The sequence below is a fragment of the Electrophorus electricus genome, chromosome 22 (genome assembly GCF_041902795.1).
Source record: "Electrophorus electricus isolate QZ-2024a chromosome 22, ASM4190279v1, whole genome shotgun sequence".
Lineage (NCBI taxonomy): Eukaryota > Metazoa > Chordata > Actinopteri > Gymnotiformes > Gymnotidae > Electrophorus > Electrophorus electricus.
The window spans coordinates 15,912,586-15,930,000 of NC_137518.1; the positions used below are offsets into that span (position 1 = coordinate 15,912,586).

General features: G+C 43.0%; 3 protein-coding genes across 22 annotated transcripts in view; all 3 read left to right on the forward strand.

The window, feature by feature from the left end:
* plekha6 (pleckstrin homology domain containing, family A member 6) overlaps window positions 1-8,672 on the forward strand; it is an 80,419-nt gene extending 71,747 nt beyond the window's left edge. For 14 of the 20 annotated variants that reach the window (XM_035520286.2, XM_027028544.3, XM_081705157.1 and 11 more), the window contains 9 exons: window positions 75-233; window positions 1,272-1,347; window positions 1,542-1,636; window positions 1,769-1,945; window positions 2,182-2,331; window positions 3,285-3,418; window positions 3,748-3,890; window positions 4,843-4,947; window positions 5,998-8,672. In XM_035520286.2, coding sequence (XP_035376179.1) covers window positions 75-233; window positions 1,272-1,347; window positions 1,542-1,636; window positions 1,769-1,945; window positions 2,182-2,331; window positions 3,285-3,418; window positions 3,748-3,890; window positions 4,843-4,937 — 1,029 coding nt within the window. In that variant the 3' untranslated portion in view covers window positions 4,938-4,947; window positions 5,998-8,672. Of the gene's footprint in view, window positions 1-74; window positions 234-1,271; window positions 1,348-1,541; window positions 1,637-1,768; window positions 1,990-2,181; window positions 2,332-3,284; window positions 3,419-3,747; window positions 3,891-4,842; window positions 4,948-5,997 lie in introns of those variants that run through there. The other 6 variants (XM_027028547.3, XM_081705160.1, XM_081705159.1 and 3 more) reach the window with 4 other exon arrangements.
* A 3,020-nt stretch (window positions 8,673-11,692) lies between these two features.
* golt1a (golgi transport 1A) lies at window positions 11,693-14,779 on the forward strand. The gene is made up of 5 exons (XM_027028561.3): window positions 11,693-11,769; window positions 12,211-12,302; window positions 12,620-12,798; window positions 13,566-13,629; window positions 13,707-14,779. Exons 1-5 carry the CDS (start codon window positions 11,745-11,747, stop codon window positions 13,743-13,745), a joined length of 399 nt encoding a protein of 132 aa, XP_026884362.1. The 5' UTR covers window positions 11,693-11,744; the 3' UTR covers window positions 13,746-14,779.
* Window positions 14,780-15,199: 420 nt separating this feature from the next.
* kiss1 (KiSS-1 metastasis suppressor) overlaps window positions 15,200-17,415 on the forward strand; it is a 2,343-nt gene continuing 127 nt past the window's right edge. Inside the window, exons 1-3 of the mRNA XM_035520533.2 lie at window positions 15,200-15,350; window positions 16,483-16,587; window positions 17,017-17,415. The exon at window positions 17,017-17,415 is cut by the window's right edge and continues 127 nt beyond it. Coding sequence (XP_035376426.1) covers window positions 16,503-16,587; window positions 17,017-17,261 — 330 coding nt within the window. The 5' untranslated portion in view covers window positions 15,200-15,350; window positions 16,483-16,502 and the 3' untranslated portion in view covers window positions 17,262-17,415. The remainder of the gene's footprint in view (window positions 15,351-16,482; window positions 16,588-17,016) is intronic.

A 17,415-nucleotide genomic window follows, 5' to 3' on the forward strand; every position in this document is an offset into this window, starting at 1 on the left:
AAACCCCTGCCTCACTCACCCTCCTGCACTCTCTCTTCTCTCTCTCTCTCTCTGACCCCTGCTTCCTGTTCCAGGACGTTGGTCCTCCCCGGCCTCCACTCCCCAAGTCCTACCAGCCCTTGGAGTTGTCCCCGCCCATGCTCCCTTCAGTCCCTCCCCTTCCCCACGACAGCAACTCCTGGCTCCGCCCCACGGATACCCCCCAGGACCACGGAGAGCCCCACAGCCGAAAGGTATCTCCAGACAAGGAAAGCATCTGAACAGCAAGACGCAGCCTCTGAGTCGTGAACAACCCCTAGATAGTTTTGTCCTTTGTCCCAATCACATCTCCAGGTCATCACCACCCACCCAGTGTCATTCCCATAACCCCGTCATCGCTGCACATAAGCGGCGTGACATTTCCCTCACACAGCCACTCATCTTCTTCATCTCATTGACTTTCCTTCTTCTATGATTGTCTCTTGCTCTGCTTGCTTCCTCTTGACATTGACATGCCCTGTCTCCTGGCTGATCATGTGACCATGGGTACAAAAACATTCATGTCATTAGGTTGTCAAAAAATCTCTCACTGGGGCGCAACATAGCAAAAGCTGTGTAGTGTATTTTTGTCCCCACCAACACTGCCACTATTATCAATGGCCTGACACTAGTTTATGTGTGTGAGAAGCTGCTCAGTGTTCTGTGTGTGTGTGTGTGTGTGTGCGTGTGTGTGTGTGTGTGTGTGTGTGAGAGAGAGAGAATCTGAACAGTGCTCTGTGTCTGTTATATGTATGTGTGTGTGTGTATATGTGTGTGTATGTGTGTGTATATATGTGTGTGTGTGTGTGTATATGTGTGTGTATATATATGTGTGTGTGTGTGTGTATGTGTGTGTGTGTGTGTGTATATGTGTGTGTGTGTATATGTGTGTGTGTGTGTGTATATGTGTGTGTGTGTGTATATATGTGTGTGTGTGTGTGTGTGTGTGTGTGTGTGTGTATATGTGTGTGTGCGTGTGTGTGTGTGTGTGCTCGCGCACGTGCGCTGGCTATTGTGTCTACTGGCACGTACCAGAGCTGCAGTGTCACTACGTTTTGATTTCTTACCCAGTGTACTTAGATGTTCCAGCGCTCACGTCATGCTCTTCACCTTACAGTACAGGTCTGGACCAGGCTGTGCACTGTGTTAGGATGTGGGCTGATTTAGTGTGGGCAGAAGATGAGGTGCAAGGAAGCTGGCAGGTTACGCTGCTGCCTTTTAGCGCTCTGCATTTACTCTGCTCTGCCTTTCAGCACAAATACAGCTTAGCTGGAGACAAAGCCGGCAATTATGACTCAGAGCAAGACAAACAAGGCAACCTGAACAAAGGTAGGCAAGCAGAGCCCTCCCGAGGCCAGGGCTAACAGCAGTCTCTGACAGCTTCAGTCGGCATTCTGAAATACGGCCATTTTTGTATAAAGCACATAGTTTCAGATACTTATGCCAGGAGACTAATTGAAATGGCAAAAATCAACATTAGCTGGCAACAGTCAACATTAGATTCCTATTTTTTTCTCGTGCAGTTGGTATTGTACCACCCAGGACCAAATCTCCCTCAGACGACAGCGATGGCCCGAGCAGGAGGAATGGGAAAGTAAGCAATGGCCACATCTCCAGGGTGAGTTGTCTCAGTCTGTCCACAGTCCATTATAACCACATCATTAATTTCATCACATAGTACCAATGTCCAGTCATGTGAAGTGATTCTGAAGTGATTTATTTATTTATTTTTTTATGTGTGATTGCGCAGGAGAGGCCAAAGAGTGCTGTATTCCCGGCCGAAGTGAAGTCGAAGATGAGCGTGGAAGAGCAGAACGAGAGGCTCCGTCGGAACCAGAGCAGCTCAGTAAGGGACAAGAGACGCAGTCTGAACCTGTCCAGCGGTCAACACCTGGACGGCTTCAAACCCACCGTCAACTACAGAGTGGTGAGACACCTCTACCCCGATGCCCAAAGCAGTTTATCACACAGGCAAGCAGGGAAAAGCCCTCTGATATCTCAGTAGGTTAGCCTACCAGAGTTCCCTGTTATTTTAGACCTGTCTATATCATGCCATTTCTGTCCGTTTCATTTCCTTGAAAATATGGTACCTGTAGTTCTGTTTGTTTAACTCCACCCCCGATTCAATTTTGGCTCCTCTTGATTGGCACTCTTGTTACCTAGGTGAGGCGGAGGATGACAGCTCACGAGGTGGACATAAAGGACCTTGAGGCGGCCGTAAGGGGTGAAGGGGTGGAGTCTCCCAGGGAAGAGATTGCCCGCCTACGACGGCAGGTGGAGCCTGACCAGTATGACATGGACATCGGAAAAGAGGTAGAGAGCATAACAGATTGGGTATAAATGTCTAGCTAATTGGTTAGAACTCGATGTTTTGTACGATTTTTACAAACCTTTTGCATATATGTGGGCAGGGAATATACTGAAGATTTCAAAGCAGCTGGTTCCCAGAGTTTGGAATCTTGGAGTGGAATAGTAGCTGGGTTTCCATGGAGCCTAATATTCCAGTTGTAAATAGTTTATAAGCCCAAAGCGTTTATAAGCCCAGTCAAATTTTAAGTTATAGTCCATTGTGGAAGGGTAGTTTAAACCATTTCATAAACCGATCCAAAGAAAAATTGTACATTATGAACGATTTAACCCGATTAACTCCTGGATGAATTCATACGCAAGCCCTCTGTCTTGAGGGAATGGTGCATGGTGATGTATGTTTCTCTTAATGGTGACTTCCACATTCAAATCCTTAAAGAACTCAACATTATTATTATACCATAGCCTATATTGAGAATGTTCGTATCCTCATGACTTCTTCTTTGGGCTTTATGTCAGATTAGGCACTATTTGGTGCACTACTGCCACCTACAGTATACAATCATCCAGTTCAGTCTGACTCTATGTGCCCATGCCACACAGTTGTTCCAATGAAATGCGTCAGCGCTTGTAAACACCGCTGTATTAGATCAAAGACTATGTAAACAGTTGACCTGACATCCTCAATCAGAATGATCAGTCAGAATGCCAAAAAGTGTGCGTATAAATGCAGCCAGTGTTTCCCAAACCTGTTGCTAGGGGGAGTGAAGCATGCCTCAATTTGACTTTCTAACTCACCTGATTCACCTCAGCATCTCATTAGCAGAGTGCTTGAATGGTTAAACTGACCGTCAGATCAGAGACACACATAAAATTGCCCAGCCGAGATCAGATTCACACCAAATACAAAGTTTTAGTACATTCTCCAGGAGCGTTATTTCTGTCCCTCTTTCGATCAGCTCTCGCCCCCGGACAAAGTGCTTATTCCGGAGCGGTATCTGGACATGGAGCCGAACACACCGCTCAGCCCAGAGGAGGAGCAAGAGAAGCAGAAGAAAGTAGAGAGAATAAAGACGCTGATCGCCAAGTCAAAGTATGCCACTATGCCTCAGCCTCAGACACCAAGCACTTTGTGTAGCGGAGATTACCGCTCATGGGTTTTCCTGCAAACCGGACCCACTGTAGATTATGACCTAGGCTAGGTGCAGGTAATCTGTCTGAAATAAGTGAACAAAACATTTATGTTCAGGGTTGCTGTGTTATTTTGAGCAGCGGAACCTGCACTCCGAGCTTTAGGCTGCGTCTTGTTGGCCGTGTTACGTGATTTTGGGAGAGAAAATACGATCCCACTGGCTGCGCAGACAGAGCCAGGGCCCCTCCCGCTCCCCCGGGCTGAGCCGCTCCGTCCTCTGTCTGTCCCAGCATGCAGAACGTGGTGCCCGCACTGGACAGACCCGCGCTGGCTGTGGTCAACCCTGAGCAGCAGTTGCAGGAGCAGGAGAAACGAATCGAGATCTCCTGCGCCCTGGCGGCCGAGGCCTCCCGCCGCAGCCGTCTGCTCTCCGGTGAGGAAGGTTGCCGCCCCCAGGAGCCCGGGCAAGCTGTCGCACCCGCTGTCTGACCCTGCTTCGACCTCTGACCTACGCACAACCCATCCCTTCTCCAATCACCGACCCCGTCAGCTCGTACTCTCTCTCTCTCTCTCTCGCTGTCTTGAATCCACACCTCAGAGCTAAGGTTGCACCCTCCATAGTGACAGAGCAGAACTTATATTAAGTTGTTGAAACGTTAGTATAAAATAATGCAAATGAAAAAAATATATAGACTATACTGGCTTGAAGCTAACTTGTTCAGGTATTTAGGTTTATAGTAAAATGGAAAAGATGGAAAATGATACGGATAGAATTAATGGAGACCCATTAGCCCCACTATCCTAAACATTCTTTAACCTATTTGTACATATTGTGGAAATATTTACCACAATATTTGCTACATTCTTGAGTAACCTCTGCTCTGAAGTGTTGCGTTTACTTCCATATGAAATAGGAAATTTGCTGCCAAACAGAGGTTAATGTTAATTAAGGGAAAGTGGATTTTCTTAAACCATGGCTCATATATGAGACATATATACGCCGATCATGCAAGATCACCCAAAAACAAAGAAAGACATGCAGAGAAGCACCTCTCAGTCTGACGCCTTAGAGCACTGCTTTTGGGTTTGTTTTAGGCAAATTGGATTACATTTCATTTTGCTCTGTGCAACCCTAACAAAGGTAGACCAGCTGTTTTATTAACCGAAACTAAGGAAAAACACAGAAATCATTTTCTGAAACACTCAGGATTATGAGTTTCATTTCTTGAAGTGTTTCATCTAGCTTGTGGTCCAGTGAGAATAGCTTTGTTTTTCCCTCTTGGGTCCACAACACTTTATTCTTAGTTACACATAAAAAAATTATGTCCATTTTTTTTGTTTTTGTTTTTTTGCATTTTCCTTCCTGCCATTCCACTGCATTGCAGCCCAAACGGCCCCCAGTTTCCCCGACTCCCCAACCAACCTGGCCCCTCCCCCTTCTGCTGACTTCTCTGACTCCTCCCACATCATGAAGGTGTGAAAGTGTGAAGGTGAGTTCTGCCCACCACACAAAGGACCCTCCCCTTTTCTCCCCTCCCCCCTAAAGTATGCTTTTTGTGGTCTTGCTTTCCTCTTGCTGCTTTTCACGTCCCATTGACCCTGCTTCTCACAAACTTTGTAATTAGCAACTTATACCAACAGCAAAACAAAAAAGAAAAGGAATCCCAGTATTTCTGTTCCACTTTGGAAACTGAATCAGTGCAGTGGCGTTCCTCGTGTCTGAGCACGAGTTGAATGAGATGAGATTAAACACGGCCATGTGAAAAGGACCAGATCGAAAGGCTTGCATCTGATTCCTCCAGCTCCATTTCAAATCTCTGCTGTAGGTTCTAATAATTAGCCAGTGTGTCTAAACATTAACCCGTGGAAGTCCAGAGGTCTCTTTCTTAAAAAGTCTGCCCGAGAGCCGCACTGATGTGCACAGCGCTAAAGTTTTCAGTGTATCCCACTCCCCCGCGGACATGCCACACAGACGCGCGGGAGAGCCGTCAGGGGTCTTGAGGATTAAGTGTCTCGGGCTCCAGCACCAGTCACTTACAGGCCTGCACGCTCAGTGAACACCATACTTGTCACTTACACAAAATCCTTTTACGTGACTAAAATCACGTGGAAAGTCAGATGACTTCCGTTGTGTTTCTGATTTATGAGACGCTGCAAGCGCATAAAACATGATACACTGCTTACAATTGTGGATCAAAATAAACCAATAGATAACTTTGATGGATATTATGGTCTTGTGAATGTAACAGTGTGGTTCAGAATATTTGAAACTCTCATTGTTCACTCCTTCACAGTGAATAACTGTAAATATGTAAATAAATATGTAAATAAACTTGCTTTTGAGGAATGTAATGAAAAATGTGTTTATGAGGTACTGCTGTCTCTCAGTTGTCCAGTGCCTTGTTGTGCTGTGTTGTTGTTGTTGTTGTTGTTGTTGTTGTTGTTGTTGCTGTTGCTGTTGTACAAAGCCAATTCCTGGCCATGTGGTGGAGCGATTTCTCACTTTTCTTTTCTTCTTTTGTTCTCTTAACCATTTTCAGCTCAAACACTGGCTGCTGTCAAGATCGATCACGAACCCTTCTGAGCGCCAACATGGAGACATAACCGTGAAATAATGATGCCCGAAAACCGATCATCTCCCACAGCCAGTGCATTTACTTCAGCAACAACAGAGGGCGGAATACGGTGATTGGAGGCTAGGGACATGCGGAAGTGACAATCCCAGAGATGCAGTTCGGACATCCCTCTGAGGTAAAGCAGCCCCTCGCCTGGCCGCCCTGTCACACTGCACTCACGTATTCCTCTCTCTACTGAGCCTCTGCTGATGGCTCTTAACCTACAGCATGACTGCACAATGTAAACAACTAACGAGGCCGATTTGAACCCCCCCCACCCCCGAGAGGGCGAGCAGCCCCCAAAAGGAAGCTACAAAACTAGCCAGAGAGTGGGACTTGTTTACACCAACCGTATCTACTATTTGTCATATAAAAGTGACTGAGGTAAATGTTACGGTAACACTGAAAATGTTACAGTAACACCAAAAAAAAAAGGGCTGGGATCAGCGGATCAGACGGCAAACCGCAGAAGTGGCATCAGAGACACAAGTACGTCGTTAGCGGATCAGCGACACAGGAACTGAAGGGGAGACGGTCGCGACACCCGCTGTGTCACAGTGGGGAAAAATACGTCGGCCCCAGACTGCAGGGGAAAAGGAAGATAGTTATGACACAGCAGGTAGCAGGACCAGATGGGAATTGGCAGCACTGGAGCGAAGGCTTCGGGAAGTCGACCAGCTCAGCACATCAGCATGTCAGAACCAGCCTGGCACCTGGACGCGTTTCGAGAGGCAACCGCTCGCCCTCGTGATCGTCCGTTGCTCAGTGAGAGACATCCCGTTGAAGGATGCACGCGTGGAGACGCCCGTCCACGCACCGGGGTGAGGAGACGGGTTAGGAGGCTCGGACGAAGGAGCCAGACCTCCCTCCTCCCCTATACCCTCCTCCCATTCACCTGCCTGTCAGAGGAGATCAAGCCCAGCTCAAGACAGACTCACTGTGACTCCTGAACTCCTCTTTCTCCAGTGCCCTTCACTCCTCATTCTTATAGGGCTTACTGGGAACTGGGTATCCCAATCTCGGACTGTCTGGTACCTCCTAGCATTGTTAGCACCACAGTGTCTCGACCGGTTTGGTCAAGAAACACAGCAAATATACGTAGATATATCTATACAAAATACATATATATTGATTTGATGTGTAAACAAAGCCATGTGGGCCTTCATACTGCTTTTACTGCTAGGATTTTATTTAGTGAAAATTGTACCTAAAATGTGTGTGTGTGTGTGTGTGTGCGCGTGCACGTACGTGTGTGTGTGTGTGTGTGTGTGTGTGTGTGTGTGTGTGTGTGTATGTGTATGTGTATGTGTGTGTGTGTCTAATAGGAATATAATTAATATTACCTAGTAGGCTATAGAGTGAAAGGTGAAAAAAAGTGCCCTTAGAACTGTAAGTGTGCTAGTTGAAAACGTGTGTGTTATGGGATGAGGTACAGAGGGGGTGAAACCCAGCCTGTATTATGATAAAATGAGATGATGTAGCCCATAGACCCCATGTGAATACAGTGCCCAGTAGAGTAACTCTGTGCCAGTGGGTATTTCATTTGGCCATGTTTTCATGCTTAGGCAAAATGTGTTGTGTAAATATTTGATGCAGAACTAAATGAAATGAGTATTTTTCTATTACTGATGAATACCTTTGACCTGTGTAATCAAACAGCTTAATTATAGTGTATTAGAAAGTAATGCATAATTTGCCAAAACATACAAATCTCCTATTTTCTACTGATTCAGCATTTTGGCTCTGTCATTCATACCCCCTCACTGAAACCTGACATTTTTCAGCCAAGCTGTTAGAACATCTTGTGCTTTTCCAGAATTTTTGCTGTTTTTATAAAGTAAGAAAAATTCATTTATCACCAGTGTAGCTTTAAACTGTGACATGTGTATAGTACTCTGGTTTTATGGAGATATGTTTCAGAATGGTATGCTTCTCTCTCTCTCTCTCCCTCACACACACACACACACCCCATCACCTTTGGCAAAATGAGGTAACAGAAGCACGCAAATGTATCTGAAACAGAAACAAACAGATTAATATCCTGGAATGGGTTTGTTGGATCCATAAAGGCAAGACAGTCCCTGACGAATGGGGGTGGTCTTGGGGTAAGGGAGTTATATTTTTTATTGTTTTAAAGAAAGGGACTAATGAGGTCACCAAAATGCAGAACATATTTTTCTAAACGCATGGATATTTGATGAACAAGATAACTTCTGATTGATAAAATCTCTAACAGAATTAAGAGTGCTTTGCATTTTTCACAGCATGTGGAGAATACATTTAGAATGTCTTTATTTTGGTACTCTGAAGCATTGTTTAGAAAGGCCCCGGTTAAGGATCATTTTAAATTAAAACATTTTTTTGGATGAGTCATGACAGAGGAGTCTAATAATTGGTTTAAAAATGTAGCATATAAGGCTAACAAGGATTAAACCCTGGTCTCTGTACATATTTTCAACCAAATTAAATCTTCATATTAACAGATACTGTTGCTACTTTGAAAAACAAAATACTGAAAAAAAGCTTGAACTATGCAAATCAAAACTGTCAATATGCTTGCTTTAGGAATTTCCTCATGCAATAAAGTGAATGTATTCAAAGCTGTTTTTGTGATCTGATCTATGTAGCCTACACAAATAATGGGTTAGTTCATTTTTATATTATGATGTTGTGTTATAGTGAATATTAATTTAAAAATGATATTTTAATAAATAATAATACACTGCCTGGCCAAAAAAAAAAAGGTCACATGCTAACATTTCATTGGACTGCCTTTAGCTTTGATTACGGCACGCATTCGCTGTGGAATCATTTCCACAAGATTCTGCAATGTCACAACATTTATTTCTGTCCAGAGTTGCATTAATTTTTACCCAAGATCTTGTATTGATGATGGGAGATTTGGACCACTGCGCAAAGTCTTCTCCAGCACATCCCAAAGATTCTCAATGGGGTTCTGGTTTGGACTCTGTGGTGGCCAATCCATGTGTGAAAATGATGTCTCATGCTCCCTGAACCACTCTTTCACAATTTGAGCCTGATGAATCCTGGCATTGTCATCTTGGAATATGCCCGTGCCATCAGGGAAGAAAAAATCCATTGATGGAATAACCTGGTTGTTCAGCATATTCAGGTAGTCAGCTGACCTCATTCTTTGGCCACATAACGTTGCTGAATCTAGACCTGACCAACTGCAGCAACCCCAGATCATAGCACTGCCCTCACAGACTTGTACGGTAGGCACTAGGCATGATGGTGCATCATGATGGTGCTTCAGCTGCCTCTCTTCTTACCCTGATGCGCCCATCACTCTGGAACAGGGTAAACCTGGACTCATCAGACCACATGACCTTCTTCCATTGCTCCAGAGTCCAATCTTTATGCTCCCTAGCAAATTGAAGCTGTTTTTGCCAGTTAGCCTCACTGACAAGTGGTTTTCTTAAGGCTACACAGCTGTTTAGTCCCAATCCCTTGAGTTCCCTTCGCATTGTACGTGTGGAAATGCTCTTACTTTCACTATTAAACATATCCCTGAGTTCTACTGTTGTTTTTCTACGATTTGATTTCACCACACATTTAAGTGATCGCTGATCACGATCATTCAAGATTTTTTTCCAACCACATTCCTTCCTCAAAGATGATGTTTCCCCACTGTCCTTCCACTTTTTTAATAATGCGTTGGACAGTTCTTAACCCGATTTTAGTAGTTTCAGCAATCTCCTTAGATGTTTTCTGTGCTTGATGCATGTCAATAATTTGACCCTTCTGAAACAGATTAACATCTTTTCCACGACCAGAGGATGAGTTTTTCAACATGGTTTTTTAATATATGAGAAGCTACTCACTGCATCATTTAGGGTTAAATAACTTGTTGCCAGCTGAAACATTATCACCAATGCAGTAATTATCCAATGGGAGGCTCTTACCTATTTGCTTAGTTAAATCCAGGTGGTGACCTTTTTTTTGCCAGGCAGTGTATGTCCTTTAGTTCTGGTTTACACAAAAGAAAGTTGATTGGTGACAGCAGTTACATCTGCTTCATATTGCTTTGTCTATAAAGCATTTCCATCCATGTTTTTTACAGTGCTGTTTCTATTTCAGGCATCTATTTTAATATAAATACGCTAGCCGGCTTCAAGAATGGCCTAAAAACTGGATTAGAGTTGGGCATCTCTGGTCTAAGATGTTTTAATACTGCAAGATATTTAGGACTACACTAGAGGGCGCTGTTTGACATCCTGAGTTTTGGGTTCTTTATGACTCATCTACAGTACGAATTACGACCATACGCTACCAATGAACTGTGGTCTAAACAAATTACCCTAATATTAAAGCTTTAACAACTGTCTGAATAATCATACACATGTTTTTGCTGAGCGCTTCAATAGTTTTCAAAAATATTGGTAGTTTGCACACAATTTTATCTTATCAGATTGCTTTGTTTAGCTATTATACATGATCTTCTACCGTCAATGTCCATCAGGTTCAACAAAGTTCTTTCTATATTTTAAAACTTAATAAGCTAACTACTTCACCCTTGGTATCACCTGCTATAATAAATGTTAATAAAAAATGAGCGACTAGACATTTTGTCTCACCTATAGCTTTACGATGGCCAGCTTTCATTTGCTTCTGTTCTTGAACTGAATCGCCCTCTTGTGGACGAAGCTGCGAACTGTTAGCCATTAGATCCTGATTTTTTTTCTCATATCATCCTGGAAGAGGAAGCGGGGGGGGGGGGGGGGGGGGATGTTGCGCCTCATGACAGCTAGAATGCAAAATAATAATAATAATAATAATAATAATAATAATAATAATAAATAAATACAATGTGAGGGAGAAATCAATTGCAGGGGAACTTTGACTCCCGTACAATAATAAAAAAAAAGTTACCCTTCAGGGCTTCCGTACTTTTTGTATTAGTGCAAATATGACCATTTTAACTTTCAGTTTTGGAGAGTATTTGGTTGGTTCATTTATCAAAGGGTTTGGAAGCTGAGGACATGACCGTGCAATACAACTGAAAGCAGAATGAATCTCAAGGTTCCACGCACATTTTCTGATTTCCTTGCTTACCTCAGTTGGGTTGATATTCAAGCCTCATATTTTTGACTGGGTTGGAGAAAGAATTTTACGTCCATCACATTTCACACGCAGTTTCATAGACAAAGTGATCGTAATGGTTTTACTATATATTGCATATGGGGACCGGAATATAGAACCAGGACAGCTCCCTGCCGACCTGGTCCAGCACATCAAATCACCCTGGCTGTACACATCCCTGGGATGCTCTGTCCTTGTCCATTAAGAGCTGTGAACTACGCTGAGAAACGCAGCCGTTCCCATGAAAAGCCAAAGGAGATGAACCATATTTGGAATGCCTGTTTTCAACCACAGATTGGGAGTAATAAAAGTTCTGAGTTTTACACAAACAAAAAATGATCCACTTTGCCTTTTCATTAGCTATGTTAAAATATGCATACATTTTTATTGGCCATGTGGCGAATCCGTATGTTTGCGTGCCATCTATTCCACAGGCCTGGTTAATGTTTACTACACAGGATCAGATATCAGGTTCAAAGGTCAGGCTTACGTGAGCGGGTCAGCAGGCAATTAGGAGCTGAAGAGGCGAGCAGCTTGAGCCAATAATCGAATGAAGAGCAGACAACATCATGGTGGTGATCACAGAGTTTCAGAGTGAGTCTCTTCCACTGACTTCATGACTTTGCTGCAGTGCAGGTAGCGTGATCATGTAGAGTGAGTTTCCAGTGTCCTCGAGCTACCCTCACCTTTGGGAGTAGTCGTGGTAAAGGTGATTTCTCAGTGACCAAGGTTAAACATTCCAACCGGTTCAAATGAGGGATTATTTCGCCTTCATTGTATAAGTAATATTCAGCCTTTCTTATTGTAACAAATGTGTTATGACAATTAATCAGGGCATTAGGAGGTAGTTAGACGCATTTATCTAAGTGACTTTAGCATCGTTCTAAATAATGCAGAACACTGCACAGTTACTTCCGGTTTAAGATGTAGGCTTTCAGTGTCGTCCTCTTTTTGAGTACTTTTGCCAGTATTGTTCACTATACTGTGAAATGTCTTCAGTAGTTTTTTCGTTGTTGTGTCCTAATGAAACTATAGAAATCGGTGTGGGTTTATCAGGATTTGGTGTATTCTTTCTACTCTTTGGAGTGCTGCTGTACTTTGACTCTGTCTTGCTGGCGTTTGGTAACGTAAGTCTATTTGATCTGAAGCTTCCTCCTCCTCAACACTCCTCCTCTGTGTGCTGTTTCAAGCATGACCAAAGCTGAATTTCCTTTGCTTTGGTTCAGCCTAACAGGCTCTGTTGAAGATGGAATGATCATTTTACATTTTACATTTTACTTTAGACATTTAACAAATTAGCATCTGGATGTGAACATGTGGTTGTCTTCATTATAACAATTAATCAAAAAGTTAAACAATGCAAATAGCTTCTTCTTCATGAAGTCATTGCCACAAAAACAAATGATCATGCTTTTTTCTTTCAATGATCTTCCATCTCTCTCAGATCCTGTTCCTGGCTGGTCTGGCCTTCATCATCGGCCTAAGAAGAACTGCACACTTCTTATTCCAGAGACAGAAACTCAGAGGTTCCACCTTTTTCTTGGGGGGCGTGGCTTTGGTGCTGCTACGATGGCCACGTATGGGCATGTTAGCAGAAACCTATGGGTTCGTGCTTCTGTTTAAGTGAGTAAACTTCATTACCCAGGTGACTTTGCCTAAGAAACAAAGTGTCTTATTCTTATGTTCAACATATCAGCAGCACTTCTCAAAGCGTGGCCTTAATGACAGATGCAATTATCATATGATAGTATATTACAGAAAGGCAACTGCAGTACACTGTAGTACATTCTCGGGAAAGATTGCTTGAAAAATGCAGACAAGAAACTCTTAAGTCTACATTTACATTTTCTGCCAGAGTAAACCTTTTTCATGGAAGATTTCCAGTAATCAGGGTGCCTATGGCGCAGTTTATCAGTGTTACTGGTAGCTCGGTGGTTAAGGTGCTCAACTTGTAATTGGAAGGTTGCCAGTTTGAGCACTGCTGTTGCCTCGTTGCCACTGTTGGGCCTCTGGGCAGGGCCCTTAAGCTTCAATTGCTCAATATGTATTCAGTCATAATTGTCAGTCACCTTGGATAAAAGTGTCAGCCAAATCCTGTAAATGTAGCTGGTTCACCAGCCATTACAGACAGGTAAAGTTGCCAAAGGAACACTAAGTAAAGGCTTCTTTACAAGCAAAGGACTGGTGCAATCCTCTACACAATGACCTATGTTTGAATGAACACTGGGCTACAATAGCCCAGTTTTATGAGTTTTAGTTTTATGAGCAAGAATAGTTTCACTTCCACCCGTGCCATTTCTTAGGTGTTGTTCGTTAGCGTGAATATGAGTCGTTGGTGCGGTGAAGTTTCCTTTATGATGAATTGTGGTCACTATTCTTTACTATTCTAGATCGTTCTTCCCAGTGGCCTTTGGTTTCCTTGGGACAGTCTTAAACATGCCTTTCCTCACTACAGTAAGTGGAACATGAATCGGTTCTTTTCAGCAGCAGCACAGCACAGGCACATGGCTGACAGAGCTCTTCCTTCTCAGTTGTTCAGTTTGTCCAGAAGCAGCTCCTCAATGGTATGAAAGCTCTCAGAAAGGATGAGGCGATGGACAACAGGGCATCAAAGAGGCTGCAAAAACACGTATACTACAGGGTCTGGTGACTTTTGCAGGGTCTGGTGGATTTGAGGAAACACATCTACCAAACCCACAGAGTCTCCCAAACTTACACATCTACCAGACCCACACATCTACCAAACCCATAGAGACTACCAAACTTACACATCCACCAAACCCATAAATCTATTACACCCTCACATCTACCACATCCATATAGACCCATACAGTCTACCAAACCCACCTAGTTACCAAACCCACAGATCTATCACACCCACACAGTCTACCAAATCCATACAGTCTTCCAAACTTACACATCGACCAAACCTGTACAGTCTACCAAACCTACACAGCTACCACACCCATGCAGTCTACCAAACCTGTACAATCTACCAAACCTACACAGCTACCACACCCACACATCTACCAAACCTGTCCAGTCTAGCAAACCTACACAGCTACCACACCCATGCAGTCTACCAAACCTGTACAATCTACCAAACCTACACAGCTACCACACCCACACATCTACCAAACCTGTCCAGTCTAGCAAACCTACACAGCTACCACACCCACACAGTCTACCAAACCTGTACAATCTACCAAACCTACACAGCTACCACACCCACGCAGTCTACCAAACCTGTACAATCTACCAAACCTACACAGCTACCACACCCACACATCTACCAAACCTGTCCAGTCTACCAAACCTACACAGCTACCACATCCATACAGACCAAAACCCATACAGTCTACCAAATCCACCCACCTTCCAACCTGCAAATCTACCAAATCCACACATCTACCAAACCAATACAGTTTAACAAACCCACAAAGTCTTGTTTGATTTTAAAAAAGTTTGTTTGATTTTATTTTAGTCTGTGAGGTTTTTTTTCTCTCTGTATTTCTGTATTGGACGTACTGTATTGTAAAGATTTGTCTTTTTCCTTTTTTAATAAACCTAGTGGTATTTAAAAATGAGATCCTTCACATTTTTATGAGTTAGAATAATGAAAAGGATTCATATGCTGCAATAAAATTGTACTTTAAAATAAGGAGCTTAAAAATAATTAACTGAGGATGAAACCAAAAAGTAATTTTCTTTGTGCCGACTCTTTTGTGATTCCATTCATGTCATCATCTCCTTCTCATAATGTATTGTACATGGTTTCTAAACCTCGGCCCTCTCTCTAGTGCTCTGCCTACATTTTAAAAGAACATTTGTTCACATTCTTATGTGACCCCTCTGTTCCTGTTCTCTTTAGATGGTCAAAATAGAACCTAATTTAAGTGCATTTTATTACTGAGTTGTATTGGGAGTAGATGACAAATTTCATATAGGTGTTTTTATGATTATGTAGTCTTTCTGATGATTGGCTGGCTGGTGGGTACTCAGAGATGGGGTCGGATCAGAAGGGAGAGACAGAAGCTAGGCTACTGAGGCTCCGCTATGGCCTGCTGGGATGCTCATGACGCAGGACATTTCAGAGTATAAAAGGAAGCCGAAGAGAAAGAGTGGATGAGAGAGAGATCTTCCTAACACCCAAAGACCAGGAAAGATTCAAACAGGTACGTTTCTTACTGTTCAAACTTGCATGGATCCATGGATTTGCAGTGTGCATATGAGCTATCTAACCACAGAACATTTTTGATCAGTCAAAGGTCAGCTCCAACTGGTTTGTGTTATACGATCGCTGATTTGATCATTTGTATGTAGTGATCTTTTGGGACACAGATTGGTTTTAACACTGTGTGAGGGGTTGGCGAAGTGAGCCTGGTGAAAACATTCCCAGAGAAGAATGCAGTTTGCTTGCCATGACTGGGAAAAGGAAAACTCAGTTTATCTATAAACAAATATTAGTCAAGGGCTTTTTACTTGGTATTTGTTGCATTTTGAGATGTTCAACAGTTTCAGGCTTCAGTCAAAATGAAGGTTCATGAGTTTAAATGGGTCTGCAGGGACTGCTTCTTCTTTTTTTTAAGTTGATTTTTAGACAAAAAAATAGAACCTAGATAAAACAATTCTTATCATGAATATCTTTGTCTAGTATGAAGTGCAACCTTTCATACAAACATTCTAGGAGGAGACTGGCTGGGGCAATAGAGGAAAGGGTGACGTCAAATGCCTTTGATAGTGTCTGTTGACATTTCTGAAGTGTGTGTGTCTGTGTGTTTGTGTGTGTGTGTGTGTGTGTGAGGGATAGAGTGAGAGAGAGACTGTGCATTTGTATATGTGTGGTGTGTGTGCATGCATCTATATGCGTGTTTGTTTGCATGTGTGTATGTGTGTGTATGTGTGTGTGTGTGCGTGTGTGTGTGCGTGTTTGTGTGTGTGTGTGTGTGTGTGTGTGCATGTGTGCGTGTGTGTGTGTGTGTGTTTGTGTGCGTGTGTGTGTGTGTGTGTGTGTGTGTGTGTTTTTGTGTTTGTGTGTGTGTGTGTGTGTGTGTGTGTGTGGTGTGTGTGTGTGTGTGTGTGTGTGTGTGTGTGTGTGTGTGTGTGTGTGTGTGTGTTTTTGTGTGTGTGTATGTGGGCAAGTTCTTGTGCCATGCAGGAAACACTGAGTCATCAAGAGAAGGGCTTGTTTCCGAATCCCACCCTTTATTAACTGCCTCTGAAAAACAGTCTGATTCCTTGGATTGTTATTTCTGTGATTTATCTGTGGCTGTCACTGATTAATTTTGGATTATTTTAATTTCCTAGGAATTGAGAAACTCTTGAAAATGCTACTGCTCACTATGGTCCTCATGATATCAGTCTCACTTGGACAGACCTATCCCACTGGGCCCTATACCAATTACCGGGATGGTATATTTACATATTCACACAGTCACAGTATCAAACTTCTATTCTTATCAATAAATGTTTTTTTCACATTTTACGTGTTGGTCTGGTAGATCACAAAATATTAATATTATATTAAAGTTCACACTTACTTTACATTTTTACATACATTTTACATACATAATCTCAGATGTCACATTTAGAGTATCAGAAGACATAAACAGGCAAATGGTGGTTTGAAAAAAATATAACATTTGAACCCTAAACATCAGTGCCTTTTTAAATATCAGAAAGCCTTGAAGGAAGTAAACCTTAGCATCTTGCATTTTTACTATTATTTTTCTATGGCTACCATGTTGAAGACCATTTAAAAGTCCACAAAGCATAATTTTAAATACACCTAATCTCACTCCAGTAATTCCCACACTAAAGTGGCTCCCTCTGCTCCTGTAGATGAGAGTCGTGTGGAGGAAGCCCTTCGGGCTCTGGAGGGAACAGACACGCTTCCCACTCCTGGACCTCCAGCCTCCAGACTTTCGCTCCTTCTCCCCGTGGAGGTGGTCCACCCCCAGCAAGACTCTGCCCTGCCCAGGAGGCCCTGGTGGTGGTACCCAGAAATGCCTCATCCAGAAGTGAAGAGGAGGCATAATCTTGCGTCCTATAACCTCAATTCCTTTGGCCTTCGCTATGGGAAGTGAGTGCATGGAAAAGTGTACAAAAGGGTTCCTGCTTGCAATGATCCTTTAACAAAAATGACTGTAATGTACTGCAGTGTATTGCATCCTGACTCTGGTTAGCCCTTAGTAGTGTGTCTTGCAAATCTCACATCTTGCATATCTCACACATGCTGTG

Excerpts from the sequence above, each read along its gene's own strand:
- golt1a (XM_027028561.3), top strand. The coding sequence starts at position 11,745 with ATGGTGGTGATCACAGAGTTTCAGA. Across the intron at positions 11,770-12,210 it reads GGTGATCACAGAGTTTCAGA|AAATCGGTGTGGGTTTATCA; the intron begins GTGAGTCTCTTC and ends ATGAAACTATAG. Across the intron at positions 13,630-13,706 it reads ACATGCCTTTCCTCACTACA|TTGTTCAGTTTGTCCAGAAG; the intron begins GTAAGTGGAACA and ends CTTCCTTCTCAG.